The sequence below is a fragment of the Chionomys nivalis genome, chromosome 7 (genome assembly GCF_950005125.1).
Source record: "Chionomys nivalis chromosome 7, mChiNiv1.1, whole genome shotgun sequence".
NCBI classification, from domain to species: Eukaryota; Metazoa; Chordata; class Mammalia; order Rodentia; family Cricetidae; genus Chionomys; species Chionomys nivalis.
Window position 1 is genome coordinate 63684778 of NC_080092.1, and position 20854 is coordinate 63705631.

Genomic DNA, 20854 nt, shown 5'->3' on the forward strand with positions numbered 1-20854 from the left:
ACTCTGGCGTCCCTCGGTCCCACTTCAGGAAAGGGTCCCGATGCGCCAGTGCGGGAGGAGGGGACGGAAGAGGATGCTGGTCCGGGTGAGGGACCCCAGCGACCTGGGCCCGCCCGCTCCCGGCGGACGCTTCCGGGTTCCGCGTCTGGCGCGTCTTCTGTGGCCCAAGCCTGCAGCGCCATCTGCCGACCAAGCGGGAAAACGCGGCGGCCTTGTGAACCGCTCCAGCCACCAGCCAGCCTCAGAGCCACACTCACTCACTCACTCACTCACTCTCTCTCTCTCTCTCTCTCTCTCTCTCTCTCTCTCTCTCTCTCTCTCTCTCTCTCTCTCTCTCTCTCTCTCTCTCTCTCTCTCTCTCTCTCTCTCTCTCTCTCTCTCTCTCTCTCTCTCTCTCTCTCTCTCTCTCTCTCTCTCCTCTCTTCCCCAATCTCTCTGTCCCCTTGCTCCCTCCCTCACCCCCCCCCCCCCTTGTGAGTCCCCTGTGTACCAGCCACCATTCGCAACGCTAGGGACACTCTCACCCTACCTATCGAGTAAAGCGCAACTGCCTTCTGGTAGGATTCATGGGAGACCATGAGAAGGAATCAATTCACACCATTTCAGATTGTATGATCCTGCGTAGTTCACAGCACCTGCGCCCCTGGAGTTCCTAAAACAAAAGAAATTGCTTTAAGTTTTATCTTGTGTATATAGGTGTTTTGCCTGCACGAATGTCTGTGTACCACTTGCATGACTGGCCCAAGGAGGGCAAAAGAGGGGATCAGATTCCCTTGGACTGGAGTTACAGATGATTGTAAGCCCTGGTGTGGGTGCTGGGATGTGAACCCTGGTCCTCCAGAAGAGCAACAGTGCTCCGAACTGCTAGTTCATTTCTCTAACCCCATATTTTGTGAAGGTTTTTATTTTTTTGAACCAGGGTTTCTCTGTTATAGCCCTGGCTGCCTTGGAACTCACTCTGTAGACCAGGCTGGCCGCAAACTCAGGGATCTGCCTGCTTCTGCCTCTACCTCCTGAGTGTTGAGATTAGAGGCATACACCACCTGGCATTTTCCAAAGATTTTAATGAGAGTAGGGGAATGCTTGATTATTTAGAACATATGAAATAAAGTTTACTATTTTGAAATGTTTTTTCTATATCCAGTGGAAAAAATAAGGCAGTTTCATAAACCTGTGAGTGAGGTTCTGTCTCTGTATTTTGTAGCTGAAGGAGTTGGGACTCAGTAAGACTTCTATTCTCGGAGTTACACAGCTAGTAAGCGCAGAACTGAATTTCAAGTCCACATCTAACAGCAAAGTCGGTGCTATTGAACTTCCTCTCTTCCTTCCCCGGAAGTTTTTTTGTTATTTGAGAAAGGGTTTGTCTATATAGCCCTAGCTGTCCTGGAACTCTCTCTGCAGACCTGGCTGGCCTTGAACTCAAAGATCCACTTGCCTCCCGAGTGCTGGAATTAAAGATGTGCACCACCAGCACCCGGCTGCTGATGTGCTTTCTACCTGCACTTGGGCTCTCTCCGTAGAAGAGAAATCTGGCCCGTTTTTAGAAATATTTCCCCACGCTCACCATTGTCTCTCAATCTTTCAAGGTGTTTGGTATTCTAGCATTAAAACCAGCTACTCTGTGAGCTACAACCCACAGCAAGCTTTCACTGTGCCTAGGCTACTGGTCACAATGGTATTTACTGCTTATACCAGGAGAAAGGGCCTTAGCAAGGGTAGGCAAAGTCTTCCTCTTCAAAGGCTCCTTGGCTCAGCCCAGGTGGTGTTTCTCTGTCACTAACCTGTTCCTCCTTCCAGGACAGCTCTAAAGGGCACAGGTGTTAAGCCTTTTGAAGTCCTCGGAGGACAGAGTGACAGTGGCCAGAGGAGCCTAGCGTGTGCCGGAAGAGGCTGTGAAGTTTGTTTCCTGGCTCTACTACACCCCTAACACAGACTTTGGGTCTGTCCAGCTGCACAGGAAATCTCACATCAAGAGCAGGCTGGCCCCTAATTGTTACACTCTGTGATGATTGTGAAGTCAGCTCACAGCACACCCACCCCACCCAAACTAAGGGTGGGACCTTTGCCTCAGTTTCTCTCTGCTTCCTGTCAGCTGGTTGTCCTGCACGGTGGTGACAGCTCCGATCCCACCCACACCAGATGGCAACAGAGGTGTTCTGTAAAGTGGGAGGTGGGGAGGAGGCTGTACCGAAGAAGAAGGAAACCCTCAAAAATACAAATGTGGTTGACAAACTGCCGAAGCCCTGTCCGAACCTCAAGTTTACTAACCGGTCCATGGCTACCAAAGGCCTCCCGCTCTCCACAGGACGCAACTTGGTCAACTACTTAGAAGAAGACACCTCCAATGTCATGTAAGATACAATTCTGGGTCCTCCTTTCGAAGGCTCGGGGAGCTTTGCAGCCCACTCTGGGGTCCCTGGGAAGAACAAGACAGCAGGTTCCCCACGTATCCCCTGAGCCTGGCGTCAGTTCTGAGTGCCTGTGCATTGCCGGCTCTAGGAGACCCTTCGGGCTCAGTTACAGTTTCCTTGCTCTTGTAGGTGCTCGGCACCTGCACTCTCCCATTCCAGGCTTCTCTCCTTCATTTCTTCTACTTTGCTACCCTCCAGCTGAGGGTCACTGGTCCTCGTAGTAAGTACGGGTTCCCTCTGCTTCATACCACAAAATTCTTTCCCTCTCGGCAAGAAAGTATAGCTTGGGACAAGGATCAGGGAAGGGAGACCTCTTAGAGGAGGTGATGTTTGAGGGAGATCTCCAGGGGAGGGGTTTTCAAGGCGATGACTGAGGAAACAGTACAGAGTTTCAACCGTGAGGACCCATGAATGGAGCCTTGGGATTCGTTTAAGGCTCTGCTGTCACTGTCTTGAGCCACCATGTGGGTGCTCGGAATTTAACTCAGGTCCTCTACAAGAGCAACCAGTGCTCTTACAGTGCTCTTAACCACTGGGCCATTTCTCCAGCCCCAGTCTTGAAATCCTTCATAATTTCTAAAAAAAAAAAATAAATAAATCCATACTTTAATTTTCACTGGGATCCACAGACTGTGTGCTGGGTTAGATTAGAGAGAGGTATGCGTCCATTCTAGCTAGTGGGACCTGGCTAGAATGTGGAAACAGAGACTGCACGTTCATTTCCTGGCCACCCAGACCTGAATAATCACACAAAACTATATTAATTACAACCCTGGCTAATGACTCAAGCATATTCCTAGCCAGCTATTACATCTTAAATTATCCCATTTCTATTAATCTGTGTGTCGCCATGAGGCTGTGGATTACTGACAAGTTTCTGGCTTCTTTCTCCTTCAGCAGCTACATGGAATCTCTCTGACTCTGCCTTCTTTTCTCCTCTAATTTTGTTGAACTTCCTGCCTTGCTATATTCTGCCCTGCCATAGGCCAAAGCAGATTCTTTATTAACCAGTGTTAATAAAACATATTCACAGCACACAGAGCGGATCCCACATCACCTCCCTTTTCTGTCTAAATAATAAGGAAACTTTTAACTTTAACATAGTAAAATTATATATAACAAAACAGGTATCAAGCAAGAATTACACTTACAATATTTAGTCTATTTGTATTTGGAAAATTAAAAAAAAATATCCTATCATCTATTTTATCTTTGTGAGTCTAAAATTTCATATCTAATTTATCTTTTATCATAACTAAGGAAAACTATAACTGTAACTATCTGTCTTCAACTCCATCAAAGTCCCCAGAAGGATATAATATTACCTAAGTAAACAGGAAGTACATTGTAAACAACTTCCAAAACTCTAGATTTGACAGAAACATCTTACTGCCTGGACAGTCACCTAAAGTTCTTCTGTAACATTGGGGCATCCATCTTCAGCCTATAGGCCCATAGTATCTGGCAGACTTTTTCACGAAACAGGAAATTTGAAAGATCAATCGTTTTGCCTATATTGGCAGTGTGTCAGTCACTTTCTTTTGTGTCCTGCAGAATGTCTGGTAGTTTCTTCTCTGAAGCAGGAACCCTGAAGTACTGTCCCATCTTGTTTTAGCAAGTTTAGTGGTCATTTCCCTTAGGTTCTGCATGTCCAGTTTATACATTATATTGTCATCAGTCCAGACAAGAGCAGTTTCTTGCCCAGATGGCTAGCCTTGTCACATTGAAAACAAATTCCAGGGGCTGGAGAGATGGCTCAGTGGTTAAGAGCTTTGCCTGCTCTTCCAAAGGTCCTGAGTTCAATTCCCAGCAACCACATGGTGGCTCACAACCATCTGTAATGAGGTCTGGTGCCCTCTTCTGGTCTGGTGCCCTCTTCTGGCCTGCAGGCATACATGTAGACAGAATATTGTATACATAATAAATAAATAAATAAATAAATATTTTTTAAAAAAAAGAAAACAAATTCCATAACAAATTTCTTCAATGCCCATTAACCTCTCAGAAGTAATTGGTGCTGCCAGAAGCAGACAGATCTCACTGTTGAGAAAAGTTTAAGTTCTTAAAACATTTTAAATGACATATTCTGTAGGTCTTTGAAGTGTTGAAGATTAGTTATCTAACTGAAATATATCTCTATATATCTAAGATACCTAACTAATGTAATTAAAAGTTTGATTATTACAGATGACTATCTAATAATCTGTATTTCTTAACTATACATTACATCTTTAAATGAGCTGAACAAACACAATAAACAAGACCAGAAATACATATATAGAGTGTAACAAAATCAACCTTAAATTTGTATTAATAGTCCAAGGTCCATACTAATGAAAAGTATTCATCTCTATGTCATATATTTACTATTTTTTTAAGAAATTTTTTTAGAAATTGTTTTAGAAATATTTTTTTACTATTTTTTTTAGAAATTGACTGTGATCATTAATTATTTATAACCAACCCTTTTAAAATAAAAACAAACATTCATAAACAATCATTTTGGGAATTTGGGTGTAGTTTTCTCCAAACTGCTATCTGCTATTTGTTGGGCAAAGTATTTTTAGGGTTTGTGGAGACATTTTGGGGGGGTCTTGTTCCATCAAACCACATTAATCTGGAAGGAATCCACAGGTTCTCATCCTCTGTGGAAACAAAAGCAGAACTTCTTTTCCAAAGTAACATATATTTAGACTCAAATTTTGAAGTTGAGATATCCTTAAAATATATATGTTGATTTAACTTAGCAGCTCCCAGAATCAAATGTCTCTTTGCAGTCAAGAAATTTTAAGAAAACACAATAATATACAGAATCCAGACTGTGCATATTTCATCTTTATGTAACTTATTTTTATTACTTTTTAATATTTATCTTTACTTCTTTGATTTATGACTGTCTGTACTCTTTCTTCTCTCTCTCTCTTAAGCCCATGTACATTTATCTAACACTGTGACCCATTCAGAGGTCTTTTTTGACCTCTGTGTGTCACCATTGCCAAGCTCCAGTAGGTGACTGAGATAGAGATTCTTAGGACAGTCTGAATAAATGATGCCAGCATCCTGACATTTCAGCCTACAAATACAGGACTTAAAGAAAAAGAAAACATCTGCTCCAAATGCCCTTCAAGGGCCAGTGTTGGGGTGAGGGATGAATATTCTAGACTAATCCAGGTATCTCAGGACGTTGGTGGTGGTAGGGAGCTTCATAAGGTCCATGAAGCAAACAGGAAGTAGGAATCTGGACTAGACTAATTTAGATTGGGACCTCTTTACAGGGCATGAAATCTTAGCTAGTAGAAACCAGAATAATAATGATTAGACACAGAATCAGAAGTCCCAGAGCGGCCGGGCGGTGGTGGCGCACACCTTTAATCCCAGCACTCGGGAGGCAGAGGCAGGCGGATCTCTGTGAGTTCGAGACCAGCCTGGTCTACAAGAGCTAGTTCCAGGACAGGCTCCAAAACCACAGAGAAACCCTGTCTCGAAAAACCAAAAAAAAAAAAAAAAAAAAAAAGTCCCAGAGCACATCACAAGGGAAGGAAGAGTCTGTGATGTTGAGTTTTAGTCATATGTATGTATGTATGGGTCAAAGTTGTTCTTTTAAGGAACTTTTTAACTTTTTTGGATTGGAGCACTTCATCAGCAAAACAATGTAGGACCATGTATTTCCTTTATAATATCAAAGAATAGTAATAATACACATACCCATGCAGGGACTGGAGAGATGGCTCAGTGCTTAAGTGCACTGGCTGATCTTCCAGACAACCAGGGTTTGTTTCCCAGCATCCAATGATGTCACAACTATCTGTAACTATAGTTCCAGGGGATCCAATGCCCTCTTCTGGCCTCTGTATGCTTGCAGTTTACATACACACATATGGGTAAAACACCAACACACATAAGTTAAAAAGCAACAAATATTCATGTGACAAAAAAACATGAAATGGACAAAATGGTTAAAGCTTCTGCTACATGTATAAGTACAGACAATTCAAAACACAACACAGAACAAACACCAAGTTTTGTTGTATGTGCTGAATAATGCCTCTTATTTATATAGCGTCTAAAGACATGCAAAGTAATAGGCCTTGCCTTGGGTTAATATACATATGCAACAAGCCTAAGATGACACATAGTGAATAACAAACAGAAAAAAAATTACTCTGCTGGCTGTGTTTACTGGAGGATATGCAGTGTGAGAGGAGCATCCGGCATCCGAGGGTGTTAGTAATGCTAATAGGTCTTAATTTCTGAAGTTGGATGAGAGCAAATAAAAGTGTAATATGTTACTCTTGGTGTGGGTCTAAAATACCCCATAATTAAAAAAACAAAAACAAAACCCAAAAATGAATGGGGGATGTCTTAGTCTTGCAGTCCAGGCTGGCCTTGAACTCACAGAGATCCACCTGCCTCTGCCTGGAGTGCTGGGATTAAAGGCATGCGCCTCCACTGCCTGGCAAGAATCTGCAGTTTAAGTGATGAATTTGAGGCCCAGCTGCCGCTGAGCCAGCATGTTCCAGGCTGTTTCACAGTTGGGGATGCTGGTAGAGTGAACCCCCAGGCCATGTGCTCGGGGTTCTTCAGGCTGGATGGGTGGGGTGGCCTCCTTCACCTGACACCCATTATCTTTCCACTCCAGGAAGCAGATGCCAGCGGATGATTCAGAATTCAGCTCAGATGACACCAGTCTGTCCCCCATGTCATCCACCCTGTTGAACCCCATCAAACTGGCTGTGACTCAGCCCAACAGCAGCTTCTTTGCTGGGATGCTGGAGGGTGAGCTGAACAAACTCAGTTTATCATCACTGGCCAAAAACACAGAAAAGGAGAATCTGGCCATCTGTCCCCATTCATCTAAGGTCCAAATGGCCCCCAAGGGCCTGTTGGACCTCGACAACTCCGCACTGGACACAGACACCTCGTCAACACGCTCTGAGTCTTCTGTGGTCATGGATGTACCGGAGGCCCCCTTCATCTGCGAACACACTGTTGGCGATTCCACAGCTGTGGTATGTCTTCCTCTTGGCGAGGGCTTACAGTGTAGGCACCGATGTAAGCACCATGGGGAGTGTGAAGGCATCGCCATGGCATTCCGACCTCAAGTTCATGGTTTAGGAAGGGAGGCGGGCAGGGGTCTATGGAGTCTACGGAGTTTTAGGGCAAGATGAAATGGGCTCACTGCTTCCCTACTCAGTGCAGAAAGAGTAGTTTCTCAGGAATTCCAGCTGAGCAAGGGCTGGAACTGGGAAGTCTGGAAGTGAGCAGTAGCCTCTGTGTGTCCCAGCATCTACCCAAGGGCTACTGACAGTCATGTTCCTCCAGGCCACCTTGTCACTGCCTAGACTCCCAGGTTCCATCCCTAGAGAGTTTGCACACTGTTTAAATAGGCCCAGGCAACAGAAACATATAAATCCCTGGATGTTGAGTTAGATTTCTTTCTTTTTTTCCCCTTCTTTTCGAGACTGGGTTTCTCTGTAGTTTTAGAACCTGTCCTGGAACTGGCCTCGAACTCACAGAGATCCTCCTGCCTCTGCCTCCTGAGTGCTGGGACTAAAGGCATGTGCCACCACCGCCCAGCATTTTTTTTTAAAGATTTATTTATTATGTATACAACATTCTGCCTTGATGTATGCCCACACGCCAGAGGAGGGTGCCAGATCTTAGTACAGATGGTTGTACCACCATGTGGTTGCTGGGAATTGAACTCAGGACCTCTGGGAGAGCAGCCAGTGCTCTTAACCTCTGAGCCATCTCTCCAGCCCCAGCATTTTTTTTTTAAAAAAACATATTTATTATGTATACAGTGTTCTGCCTGCATGTAAGCCTATATGCCAGGAAAGGGCAGCATTAAGCCACAAGGGGGTTGCTTGGAACTCAAGACTTCTGGAAGAACAGTCAGTGCTCTTAATCTCTGAGCCATCTTTAGTCTGTCATTTAGTTGCTGTGTGGTGTCCTCTCTGCAGGACAAGATGGTTTGCACAGGTAACTTTCAGCTGGCCATTTAGGTCTATGGAGTGAGGAGCACCTATGGTGGAGTGGTGGTGGAGCTCCTCCCCTTCCCAGTGCTGCTGGGCAGGCATGGCTGCACTTTCCTCCAGACCTGAGGAAGCCCGGGCTCTCTCTTCCCCTAGATTTCCTGGACTTATGCTGTGGGCAAGCAGCAGGTCAGCTTCTACCAGGTGCTGCTGCAGGAGGCAACCAAGCAAAGTGACAAGGAGATGCCCAAGGTCAAGAACCGCCCCTGGATCTTCAACAAGATCCTGGGCACCACCGTCAAACTGATGGAGCTGAAGCCGAACACGAGTTACTGCCTTACTGTCCGTGCAGCCAACACAGCAGGGGTGGGGAAGTGGTGCAAGCCTTACAAAGTAAGTCCCGGCAGCAGACAGGCCCAGGGCTTGGAAGTCCGATCCAGAGAATTAAGGCACAGAAGGACAGAATCATTGGCCCAGATAGGTGAGAAACTACAAGCAGGGAACCAAATAGGAGGCAGGTACCCTTGCCTCCTTAAATCTCATGTACTTGCTTAAGCCTTGAGCCAACAAACATTAATTCCAGACTGTTGTCTCCCGGAGGTTTAGGGGTTAAGCTGTCCAGGGCCCATCAGAAACGCAAACTGATAATTATAGTAGTGTTGCTGCAGTGTTCATTTTCCAAAGCCGTGAGTTCTCATATACCACAATCCCAATAATTGTGAATGCACAGGAATTGTGAGGAGAAAAGGGGAAGAGAACAAAGGAAACAGTTTGCAGGTGTCAGGGCCTTAGGGTAGAGAACTCTGCAATGACTGTGTTGCATAAGGCTAAGATCTATCTCCCTTAGCAGCAAGAGGGTGATAGAGATGAGGGAAGGGCCTGGGACAGCATCCTGAGGGTACTTGTTCTGTTTCAGTTTGCAACTGTGCCTACTGACTTCAACAGCTTCCCTGAGAACAATCCCATCCACGTCACCGTGCAGCGCAAACAACCTCAGCGGAGAACCGTGTCTATGGCGACGGAGGAGATGCGGAGGCTGGAGGATCTGGAATACCTATATCCATATTAGGGGGTGTGGGTTGAGGTTATCCCTTGCCCACTGTCAGCCTTGGTCCTGGGTCCGCAGGGACCAGAACTGTGAGATGTACTATACCACCAAGCACCAAGCCAAAGAACCCCTAGCTACCCTGTCAGCCAAGGGCCTGGGGCAAATGTACTGGAACCTCACTCCTGGGTTGGAGCCAAGGATAGACACGAGCCCCATTCACCTAGAGACACCTTAGGCTGGGCCAGTCTCAGCCACTGCCTAACAGCTGCTAGGTGCCCTCCTTCCTCCCTGGCCTGGGCTGGTTCCCGGTCCCTCATTAAAGAACTGAAGGCCCAACCAATACCCTGGAAGTCTGCTTCCTGTTGCCATAATCCTAAACTGAGCCTCTTGTCAGAAGCAAGAGTCCAGCATGAGGACAAGGATGGCTAGGCGACAGGTTGACACTCAAGACTAAGAGCCCAGCTTTGGAGGAATGTTCTGGCCTGGATAAATCCTAGTTCTTCCTCCTTATGAGGTTCAAGAAGGTCATTGTGTCCTGGAGCTCTGCATAGCTCACTCTAAAGTGAGGCTCATTTAGGGATAGGCTCAGCCATTGTGACACAGAAGCCCAATGTCGTGTCTCTCCTGCAGTCCTAGTCTTAGGTGAGGGGAGGCTGACCACCACAGCTGGCTGGCTGCAAAACCGTACACACCCTAAGTGGAGGTGGGAAGCAGACGGATCCAGAAACAACTCCACATGACTGGAGGTCATGAACGGACGGTGCCAAGCCCGTAATTTACAGGAAGAGAAAAGGAAGACAGGTTCTTGCAGGGTAAAGGCCCCAGTCAAGGCCTGAAATACTGGGATACCCTTTGTTCCTGTAAGGTCCTCAGAGAGCACAGTTCCTTGTCACACCATGCCCACATCAGTTAGTGTTCCACACCACTGCCCTCTTACTCCCCCCCCCCCCCCCCCCCCCGTGAGTCCTCTGGGATGGCCCTGACCTTCCCCTCTCGCCTGAGGGTCTAGCACAGTACTAGGGATCTGGCAGAGCCTTGGTCAGAAAGCCAGGCAAGTGGCAAGACTCTGTTTTCTACTACCAGAGTCCTTGTGAGCAGGCTGAGAACAGTCTCTAGATGGAATTTTAGTCGGTGCACACAGGCACATGGCCAGCATGACCAGACAGCACAGCCTCTGTCACACTGTTCTCTCCCTTACAGTGAAGAGGTAGGAAGGACAGCTAGGAAGCATGGGCTGCTGTCCTACAGTGCAAGGGAGGAGCCAGATGGACCTTCTCAGAGCCCTCGACAGATCATGGGGGTTCTAGGATAAGAAACTGCATCACGAACACAAATACATTATTTATTCGGCTACACAGCCAAGGTCTGGGCCCGCAGAGCTGACACTCAGAAAAGGACCTGGGGACCAGAAGCCTGGCTTTCCCTCTGCTGTCTGCAGCAGCCGAAGTGTCCATGCTTAGCTCCATGCTGTAACTTCCTATGACTGTCACAGGCAGACCGCCTGCCCCGGGCAGATGGCCACAAAGCAGTCTTTGGTCTCTAGAGGGCAGACTAGAGGCTGAGTCCAGGTAGGGTCAGGAAGTTGTAGAATTTTTCATCTTCTCCATCTGTGGGAGAGAGGCAGGGGAGGGATCCATGCTGCCTACAGCCCTGTCAAGAGCCTGGCACCTGCCCTGGCTCTGAAGCCAGGACCTCCCCCCCTCAATCCCTGCGATCCTGCAGGGCCCAGCGCCAAGCATCAAGCTGCTGTCACAAGCTGGTGTTTCAGCTGTGTCGCCTCTGTGACGCTCCTGTCTACGAAAGTGCCGTGCCTGCACACTGACAGAACCAGGATCTGAACCCAGGGCCCACGAGTGCAAAGCCTGCTGTCCTATCTCCGCTGCACTGTGGAGATCTACAGGTAGGTCCCTCTAGGGTCTCCCAGAAACCCCTCGCTCTACCTCCCATGGAGAATCAGGCTCCCACACCCTCCCTCCAGAACACAAAAATGCCTCTCTGAATTCCATGCTGTGGCAAAGAGCAGAGGCCAGGAGAACTGACTGAACACCCCAGCTATTACCACACCCCAACTCACATCCGGAGGCACTTGTCTTTCCCGCCACTTGCTACTCTCTGGCCATCTGGACTCCAGTCGACCGCATACACCTAAATGGAGGACGTGGTTGGACAGTGGAGTGTACGGGCAAGAGGACCAGCCAGTCAGGACCAGGGCCAACCCCAGCCCCCCTGGGGTCAGCCTTACCTCATCAGCGTGGCCAGGCAGGTCTATGGCCAGTTTCTGGGCCTTCACATCCCACACCTTCAGTGTGCTGTCACTGCTGCCACTGACCAGCAGCCGGCTATCAGCTGACCAGGCAATCTGGTATACAGCAGCCACGTGGCCACGCAGGGAAGCCAGATACCTGAGCCAGGGGAGCCAGTGATGAATATTAGGTCTTCCACACGTCCTCTATACCCATAACAGTGGTCTCAACCTTGGCTACCTGCTAGCATTGCCAGGGCCCGTGCTAGGTCATTCTAATCATTATTGGCCATTACTACTGTGTAAAACTCCTCCAGTTGAGTTGCATTGACGCTGGCTCCTACTAAACCTCTAGACCTGCACATCTCTGCATGTCTGAAAGCCCAATGTACCACCTGCTTAGCCCATCTGCCTGGTGTCCTCCAACACAACAGGTGCCAGCTAACAGGCGGCATGGAGAAACAGCGGGCCAGGCCCAGCTGGAGCTTTCAAGTTAATAGAGTCTAGCTGTGACGTCTGGATAAGCCATTAGGCCCAAGGCTCAGTTTCCTGGCTTTTTTAATTTTTATTTTTCGAGACAGGGTTTCTCTGTATAGGTTTTGCTGGCCTGGAACTCACTTTGTAGACCAGGCTACCCTCAAACTCACAGAGATCCACCTGCCTCTGTGACCTGAGTGCTGGGACTAAAGGCAGGTATTTCCTGGCTTTCTAAAGGAACTGAATTACCATTTCAAAGAATTGCTGTATGAAAATACACAGCGAAAGACACTCCTTCTCTGCTCCCACACACCCACGCCTCTTTTCCAACCCAATGGCTGGTGCACCACGCTCCCCCCACCCCTCCACATCAGGCCTCTCAAGACTTTAGCTGACAGCACAATTAACAGGTGAACTTTTCTGGACTGGAGTACACATTTGTATTTTTAAGATATACTTATATATAGTGCTTTATCTGCATGTGCCATAAGAGGGCATCAGATCCCACCATAGATGGTTGTGAGCTATCATGTGGTTGCTGGGGGAGAGGGAGAGGTTTGAACTCAGGACCTTTGGAAGAGCAGTCAGTGCTCTTAACTACTAAGCTATCTTTCCAGCTCCCCACATTTGCTTTTTAAACTTTAAAAGAGATGCATTTCTTTATTTTAAATTTTTATTTTTGGTTTTTCTAGACAGGGTTTCTCTGTATAACAGCCCCAGCTGTCCTGGAATTAACTCTATAGCCCAGGCTGGCCTCGGCCTGCATTTTTATTTTTAAATAAATACATGACTTGCAGGTGCCTGTGGTGACCGACCTGAGGTGGGTACTGGCGATGAACTTGGGTCCTCTCACTGTAAGAGCAGTGTATGCTCTTGGCCGTCGAGCCGTCTCTCTATACCCTACATTGTGCAGTTCTGTCAAGAGCAGTGTGTGCTCTTGGCCGCCGAGCTGTCTCTCTAGACCCTACATTGTGCAGTTCTGTCAAGTTCCCAGAGACGCTGGTGCCACTGGTGTGTGGCGCACCCTCTGAGGGCATCACAAGAGCAACAACAGTCCTAGCTACTGTTCACCTTCTCCAGGGCTGCTGCATCCCCGGCTCTGTGGCTAGCCCTAACGTTTAGTGCTGGCCCTAAGATGTCACCTTACTAATCCAAGTTCAGCCTACGTGTCAGTGTGGGCTGAGGAATCAGACCCCACCAGTGCCACACGAGTACTAGGTGGTTGCACCGAGCTCAGGTCATCCCATGCTAAGAAGGGCCAGTCCTACCCCTGCACTCACTTGCCCGTCCTGCCATCCCACAGCTTGATGGACTTGTCGAAGGAGGCACTGGCCACGATGCGGGAGTCAGGAGAGAAGAGCACCTGGTTGATGAGGGCCTGGTGTCCTGTCATCCGTGCGAGGGGCTTCTTGTCCTCTGCTGGGGACCACAGGAATAAGGTGAAGTCGTCTGAGCCAGATACCAGCCTCTCTGGGCCTTGGCCCTGGGCAAGAAAGCACATCATGTTGGATGTGGTCAGATACTGGCTATGCACATAGCGATAGAAGCCAGAACCAGGGAAGTGAGGCCTGGAAGGGACATAAGCTCTCACAAAACTCCAGCTTAGCCCATAAGGAAAAGGAACTCTACACATGAGTGGAAAGAATCCTAAGATGAAAAGCAGTATACAGAATGGTGCTAAGAGGAGATGGCTTTTCTGTTTTATGTATATACACTCTGTGCATACTGAGTACATGAACTGCCACACTAGTAGCACTGGATGCTTCCAGAAGGGATGCATGACTGTATGAAAGATGGGAAATGTTTCATGATCTTTTTGCATCCATTGAACCTTAGACCATGTAAATGTGTTCCTTAAACAACGAAGGAAATAAGAGACAAGAGTAGGAAATAATACAAGTTAAATGATGCCTAGACGCTTTTAATCCCAGCACTCAGGAAGCAGAGGCAGGTGGATCTCTGTGAGTTTGAGGCTAGCCTGGTCTACAGAGTGAGTTCTAGGACAGGCTCCAAAGCAACACAGAGAAACCCTGTCTCAAAAAAATACAAAATGAAAAAGATTTGAAGATTATAAAGAATGATGACCGAGAACAACTATTTGGAATAGAAACACTGAGCTGGGGCTAGAAGGAAGAGGCCCAAGTGACTGTGGAGTTTCTGTGACCAGATGAAAAAGAGTCCTGAGCCAGGCAGTAGTAGCGCATGCCTTCAATGGTGGCAGAGGCAGGTGGGTCTCTGAGTTTGAGGCCAGCCTGGTCTACAGAGTGAATTCCAGGACAGTAAGGGCTACCCAAAGAAACCCTGTCTGGAACCCCTCCCCCCTAAAAAAAAAAAAAAAAAAAAGAAAGAGTTCTGAGCTGGAGCTGCATGCTGGTGGCACAAACTCACCCGCACAAGGTTGTAGCGGCGTGAGGCTCTCTCCTTCAGCTCCTTCACTGTGAAGGTACAAAAGGAGAGAACAGGATTGGTTAGACATTCACCTAGGCTGAAGAACCAGCTCCCTCACAGGCAGCCTGCTCCTCTCCCCCTCACTCACAGGACCCCTTCAGGTCTTGGGCATTCACTGTGGCTTCAGCAGGCTCAAAGGCCCCTGTGCGCAGGGCATAGTCTGTGCTAAGTGCCATGGTGTTCACCCAGTGGCCATGACCTTGAAGAGTCCGGCACAATACACCCTAGGGCAGAAGGAAACAGGTCAGACATACAGATACACGCATACACATCCTAAGATCAGGGGAAGAGATCACACCCCATACCCCTCCACAGGATGGGCAACATGGGACAAGAATCCATTACTCATGCACAGTCGGTTACCTTAGTCAGACCACACCTGGAGGCTCAAGCCTCCTCATTTGTGAAGCTAGAGTACTGGTCTGTTTCAGCATAGGGAGGTACATCGGAATACAAGGGTTTTCCTACTCAAATGTGTCTGGGATGTGGTAGGTGGCAAACAGTTCTACAACAATCCAGAACCCCCACAACACTGCAACACCAATCACTGAGCTGCTGTTCCACAAGCACCGGCTGGACTCCTAATACGATTCTGCAAACACCAGACTCTCTGACACCAGGTTTGTGACGGGCACCAGTACCCATGACTCATGAGACCAGTTTCTGAATCTTCCCAGCTCTTTTTTTAAATATTTATTATGTATACAATGTTCTGCCTGCATATATGCCTGCCCGCCAGAAGAGGACACCAGATCTAATAGATGGTTGTGAGCCACCATGCAGTTGCTGGGAACTGAACCCAGGACCTCCGAAAGAGCAACCAGGGCTTTAACCTCTGAGCCATCTCTCCAGCCCTCTTCCCAACTCTTACATCATGGGCCCTCCAGACTTTGATGGTGCGGTCCTGGGAAGCAGAGTATAGGAGCCCATCCCCTCCCCAGCGGAGGCAGGTGACCGACTGTGTGTGGCCGGTGAGGATGCGTTCACAGCGGCCTGCAGTTGTGTCCCAGACTCGTACACTGCCATCTTTGGAGCTGCTGGCCACATAACGGCACTCGGGGTTCCTGTTGAAGGGGGAAATGAGACCCCAGGTCTGACTTGGCAGCGCCTGTCTGCCCATAGTGTGTCTCATTCTTCACTCAGAGGCTGAGGACAATTTTTGACAGTTTTCTGACTGCATAGCAAGGCTGTGCTCAGGTGCGTGATGAGCAGTCGCCTCTGAGAAGCAGGGCGTGTGGCCATGGGAGGCCAAGCAAGCAGTCACTGACATCTGGACGCTTCTCTCGCTCTCTCCAGAAAAGGTCTCTGTGCTGAGCAGGGGAAGGGGCAGATTTAATCCAGTTCACGTCTCTCAGCCTGGTGTCACTTACACATGAAGGGGCTCCCAGCTCAGGCCTGTGATCCACTTGCTGTGGCCGCTGAGGGTCCTGCCCACCTGCATCCCCGTGCTTGGGTCCCACAGGAGAATCTGAAGGACAGAAGCTCATAGAGTAACTTTCCTACCAAACATCTCCCAGCTGCCCCCAACACACCCTTCAAGGTGCCAGAGGCCACTCTCTGTCCCTTCATCTGGATGTTTCCTACCTGGCCATTCTTGCAGCCTGAGGCCAGTTTCTTGCCATCTGGGGACCAGGATATGCTAAGGACCCAGTGCCGGTGCCCTATGAAAGCAGGGGAGGGAGACAGGAGAGTTGTTAATCTTTACCTCTAGCCAGTGCCTAGCAGGGCATGGCACACTGCAAACCCTCCTTAACCAACTGTCAAATGAATGAACTAAAGAAGAGAACACAGGCCAAGCGCTATAGTGCACGCTTACTGAGGGTAACACGGCCACTTTCTATTATGTAGGGATATAGCCCCACCCATTGGGGGCGTGTTCGCCTTGGGCTAATGTTTACTGATAAATCTGCTAGGCGTGATCCCAGCAGCCCCTTTTTGCTCTGCTTCTCCTGTTCTCCGTGGGAACCTGTGGTCCTGTAAGTCTATTTCCTTATTAAAGCTGTATATATTTTTATAATCTTTCTGCATTCATTTACGCCGCCACACTATTAAGTCTACACTTGACATTAGAGATGGGGTGTTTCTATACATACCATCTCTTGGGTGTTTCTAATCTTAGAGAACCACCCTCATTCTCCAGATGCAAATACTAGAGTTTAGACAGTGAGTATGCCCTGTAGTGGACTCCTCTGTGTGGGTCCCAGACCAGCACAGAACCTAGGACTTGTTAGAAATGTACTCAGGCCCCATCCTCAAGCTGCTGAAACAAAAGCTCTAGGGAATGTGGGGTGTGGGGAGCGGTTAGGGACCTAGCTAGCATCTTATAGTTCAGTAAGTCCTTCACGTGATTCTCATCAGTGCTAAAGTCTGAAAATCTTTGTGGCAAAGGTTGGCTTGAAGTCAGGCTGTTCCCTGCTACCAATGGCTCAGCTCTTCCCCACATACCGCACTGGTCCAGCATCTGCTTGTTTCTAAGGAACAGGATGCTAATGGGTTGGATTCTTCTGAGTCCTACCAGGAGCTACTGAGCTAACCACTCAGCACACATTAAGACCCCTTCAATGGCTAAGTGCACACTGACCTTTGCACGTGAAGTGCGGTGTCTCAGTGCTGAGATCCCAGAAGCGCACAGTGGTGTCTCCGGAACCACTGGCCAGGTACCTGGGGAAGAGAGGCCGCTTGACTGCTGCAGTGGTGGGGCCCACCCTGAGACACTGCACATGAACATTCCTGCTGCCTATCCAACCATCTTCTGGGAACAGACTCTCCTTTCCTGAGAAGGAGAAACAGGACACTGATGCCACCTAGAAAAGACCCCAGGAGGCCACTTCTCGCTTCCTCTTTCCTGACAGGAACAGCTACAGTTATAACCACCATTTTGATGTCCTGTCTCCCCGCCCTCCCTCGAGACAGGGTTTCTCTGTGTAGCCCTGGGCTGTCCTGAACCTCAGTTTGTAGACTAGGCTGGCCTTGAACTCAGAGATCCATCTGCCTCTGCCTTCCGGGTGCTGAGATCAAAGGTGTGTACCACCACCCTAATTGCTGGGGCTGAAGGAAGGGCCCACCACACCCAGCTCAACTGTTCATATTCTTGAGGTAATGCTAGAAGAAATGACTCATTTTCACAGGGAAGGAAACGATGCAGAAATCTGACTTAAGTAACACATCTTGGGAAGAAAGGCTCAGCCGGGCAGTGGTGGCGCACACCTTTAATCCCAGCACTCAAAGAGACAGAGGCAGGCGAATCTCTGTGAGTTCGAGGCCAGTCTGGTCTACAGTGTGAATTCTGGGACAGCTAGGGCTGTTACACAGAGAAATCCTGTCTCGAAAAAAAAATCAAAAGGAAAGGGATCGTTCAGCTCTCCAGAGATCCAACACAGGCTCTTTCCAGGCAGGTATCCTTAGCCTTTTGGAATCAAACCCTATTAAGAAAGTTTCTTACTTGCAATTTGAGACCAGACCTCAAGTCTATGACAGGCAGCCTACGACCCCATGGATTGTAACTCGGGAGGGCTCTGTCCACCCCAGGCAAAGGCTGCACCTCTACACCCCAATGATTCTGCTGACGTCCTTACTTTCCCGTAGGGCTGAAGGCCACAGAAATGACCGCTTCGCTGTGGCCCTCCAATGAGCTGGTACACCGTGTCACAGCCCGGACTCTGAAGACAGCCTGGGGCTGGTAGATGATGTCTATGATTTTCTCGGTTTCCACAGACTGGGACTCCAGCGTCTTCCCCAGGGAGGACACAATCTCAGCGTCGTGGACATAGAAAGCAAGGGGTAAGGGCTCCTCCTGAGGGCAAGAAAAATGGAGTAGGGGCTGGAGAGATGGCTCAGTGGTTAAGAGCATTGCCTGCTCTTCCAAAGGTCCTGAGTTTAGTTCCCAGCAACCACATGGTGGCTCACAACCATCTGTAAAGAGGTCTGGAGCCCTCTTCTGGCCTTCAGGCATACACACAGACAGAATATTGTATACATAATAAATAAATAAATAAATAAAAAAAGAAAAAGAAAAATGGAGTAAATGGCAACTCTACCACAGAAGGATGAGCCCCTGCCCTCAGCGGAGGGAAGCCAGCTCCCCGCTGAGCCGTGGGAGGATGGTCTTCTGGCCACCTACCTTGCCTGGGATACCCTCATTATTCCCTACCAAGCACGGCCTTTTAAAACCATTGATGAGCAATCCGAGGCCACCCACAGAATTTTGGAGTCCTTTATTTGCATCTCAGAACACAGGGAAGTAAACATTAATATCCCCACTTGATGAATTTCAAAAAAAATGCTTAGTGCAAATAAGTAATTAGCTCAAAGGCCCAACCCTGACGACTAATTCAGGTCTTTGGTATTTTTTGGTCGATACACAGCATCATATACAGGTGCAACACTATGCTGCACCTGTAAAATGAATATTCAAAGGGATATTTAAAAAACGCAGACCAAGGTCTGGTGGATTAAGAGGGCAGGGGTCCACCAGCTGCATCTGTAAGCCTGTCATTCCTCCTCAACACAGGGCAGCATTAGTAACACTGGCAGAAAAGTTAAGAGCACAGGTTTTGCCTCTGGTCAGACCAATCTGGACTCCAGTGCTCAATCCAACAACTACTGCCTACCACCACGCGAATAATTTAATCCCGCTGGGCATCTCTGTAAAATGGGGATACTTATGTTAGGCTGTGACAAGGAGTCAAGGAAATACTACATCCGCTGAATTCAAAACACAACCTGTTCGCAGTGCGCCGGCGTGGAGAACCTTTTTCCAGGGGCCAACCCACGCCACCCATTGTTGGTGAGCAGTGGAGGGTCCCCGGAACGCCGCGGCTTCGCGTCGGGGTGCTCACCTGGGCCAGCAGCGCGTTGCACACGAGCTGTAGCTTGTCCGGAGTGATGTCCACGGGCACGTCGAACGGGGAGCCCAGCAGTTGGCCGCCCTCATCCTGGAACTGCACGAGCAGCCGCTGCACGTCGCCCGCCACCGCGTCGTCCTGCGGAAACAAGCCGGGAGACAGTCAGTCCCCCCCTCCCTCCGGCCTGGGGACCCCACGCGGAGACCCCGCGTCCCCGCCCTGTGCGTGTACACCCACCGCCACAGCGTCCGCCATCCTGCGTCCCCACGTGGAGGAGAAGCGAGGCGGAGGGATGGAGCGCCAAGATCGTGTCGCCGGGCAGCCGCGGGCCACAGTGCCCTCTGCTGTTCGGAGGAGAGAGTCAGGCGTGCAAGTGGCGTCACCAGGAGGTCTCCGCTCCTTCTACTGTATCCCTCCTGCGGTCTTTCACACTTCACAGTCTGGTCAACTTCAGTAGATCACGGAAGCTAAAACGCAAAGAAGTTGATTGGCCCACCTATCTCACAGGGGCGGGAAATGGTGGAGGCTGAGAGGGCCACCAGGGTCCAGGCAGCATCCCCTAATCTCCTGAGGTGGAAATCCAAACCAGGAAGGGTTGGGATGAGGCAGAAATTTTATTTAATGATTGGTTTGTGGGTTTTGTTTGTTTGTTTGTGTTTTGAGACAGGATTTCTCTGTAGCTCTAGAGCCTGCCTGGAACTAGCTCTTGTAGACCAGGCTGGCCTCGAACTCACAGAGATCCGCCTGCCTCTGCCTCCTGAATGATGGGATTAAAGGCGTGCGCCACCACCGTCCGGCTTCGTTTGTGGTTTTTATTTCATTCATTCTTTACTGTGAGATAGGCTTTGGGTGTGTAGCTTAAATCGTCCTTGAACTCCGCGATCCTCTTGCCTGCGTCTCCCAGGATGCTGACATTACAGGATGGGCCACCGCGCCCAGCTGTCTTGACATTTTTTTTCCTGAGCTCTTTCAAGGTGTGGCCCCATCCTGTATCCATCCTTTTCCATAGGCAGTTTATTCTGTCTGGAACTGTGGTGGACAGAATTGAGTCTCCGTTCCCCTCATGCATGAGTCGAAAGAATACAGAGCTTATAAGAAACTAATAAAAGTTAAAGGAGATCAGAAAGGGAAAGCCCCTAGCAGACGGAATCGCTGCAGGAAAAGCCTCCAAAGGGCACACCTGGTCCTTCCATTTTCCAGATAGTGTTCTAGAAACTTTGCATAGACTCAATTGTCCTTCACTTCCCTTACTTAGGGAAGCCTTTCCTAGGACACTGTTCTTCTTGGTCTGTGTTTTCCACGCATTCTGGCATTCCTCATTATCAGTCGCGTCCCCTGGTGTACAGGAGACACAGAAGAAATGATTGTGGAATGAATTACTGAGTCAGGAATTGAATGCAGGATCCCTT

The 20854-nt window shown here is 48.8% G+C and overlaps 2 protein-coding genes across 3 annotated transcripts; one reads left to right on the top strand and one right to left on the bottom strand.

Moving 5' to 3' along the window:
• Nucleotides 1-54: 54 nt before the first annotated feature.
• Nle1 (notchless homolog 1) lies at nt 55-19721 on the bottom strand. Of its 2 annotated transcripts, XM_057775309.1 has the most exons (14): nt 19683-19721; nt 19440-19583; nt 18177-18394; nt 17183-17262; nt 16186-16262; nt 15972-16069; nt 15473-15665; nt 14690-14825; nt 14542-14588; nt 13434-13636; nt 11677-11836; nt 11509-11579; nt 530-652; nt 55-182 (listed from the first exon to the last, which is right to left on the bottom strand). In XM_057775309.1, exons 1-13 carry the CDS (start codon nt 19698-19700, stop codon nt 565-567), a joined length of 1533 nt encoding a protein of 510 aa, XP_057631292.1. In that variant the 5' UTR covers nt 19701-19721; the 3' UTR covers nt 55-182; nt 530-564. The 2 variants fall into 2 exon arrangements, with proteins under 2 accessions (XP_057631292.1, XP_057631293.1); XM_057775310.1 differs by lacking the exons at nt 55-182; nt 530-652 and adding an exon at nt 10787-11041.
• On the top strand, nt 2140-9455 carry Fndc8 (fibronectin type III domain containing 8). Its single transcript, XM_057775313.1, has 4 exons — nt 2140-2351; nt 7051-7420; nt 8543-8779; nt 9303-9455. The coding sequence occupies exons 1-4, from the start codon at nt 2140-2142 to the stop codon at nt 9453-9455; spliced, it is 972 nt and encodes a 323-aa protein (XP_057631296.1).
• Nucleotides 19722-20854: the final 1133 nt, after the last annotated feature.

Bases quoted from the DNA above. Each gene is read 5' to 3' on its own strand.
- Fndc8 (XM_057775313.1), top strand. From the start codon at position 2,140: ATGGCAACAGAGGTGTTCTGTAAAGTGGGAGGTGGGGAGGAGGCTGTA. The intron at 2,352-7,050 runs GTAAGATACAAT...TTTCCACTCCAG, and splicing joins GAAGACACCTCCAATGTCAT to GAAGCAGATGCCAGCGGATG. The intron at 8,780-9,302 runs GTAAGTCCCGGC...GTTCTGTTTCAG, and splicing joins AGTGGTGCAAGCCTTACAAA to TTTGCAACTGTGCCTACTGA.
- Nle1 (XM_057775309.1), bottom strand. The intron at 11,837-13,433 runs GTGAGTGCAGGG...CCCCTGGCTCAG, and splicing joins TGGGATGGCAGGACGGGCAA to GTATCTGGCTTCCCTGCGTG. The intron at 11,580-11,676 runs GTAAGGCTGACC...TCCTCCATTTAG, and splicing joins TGCCTGGCCACGCTGATGAG to GTGTATGCGGTCGACTGGAG.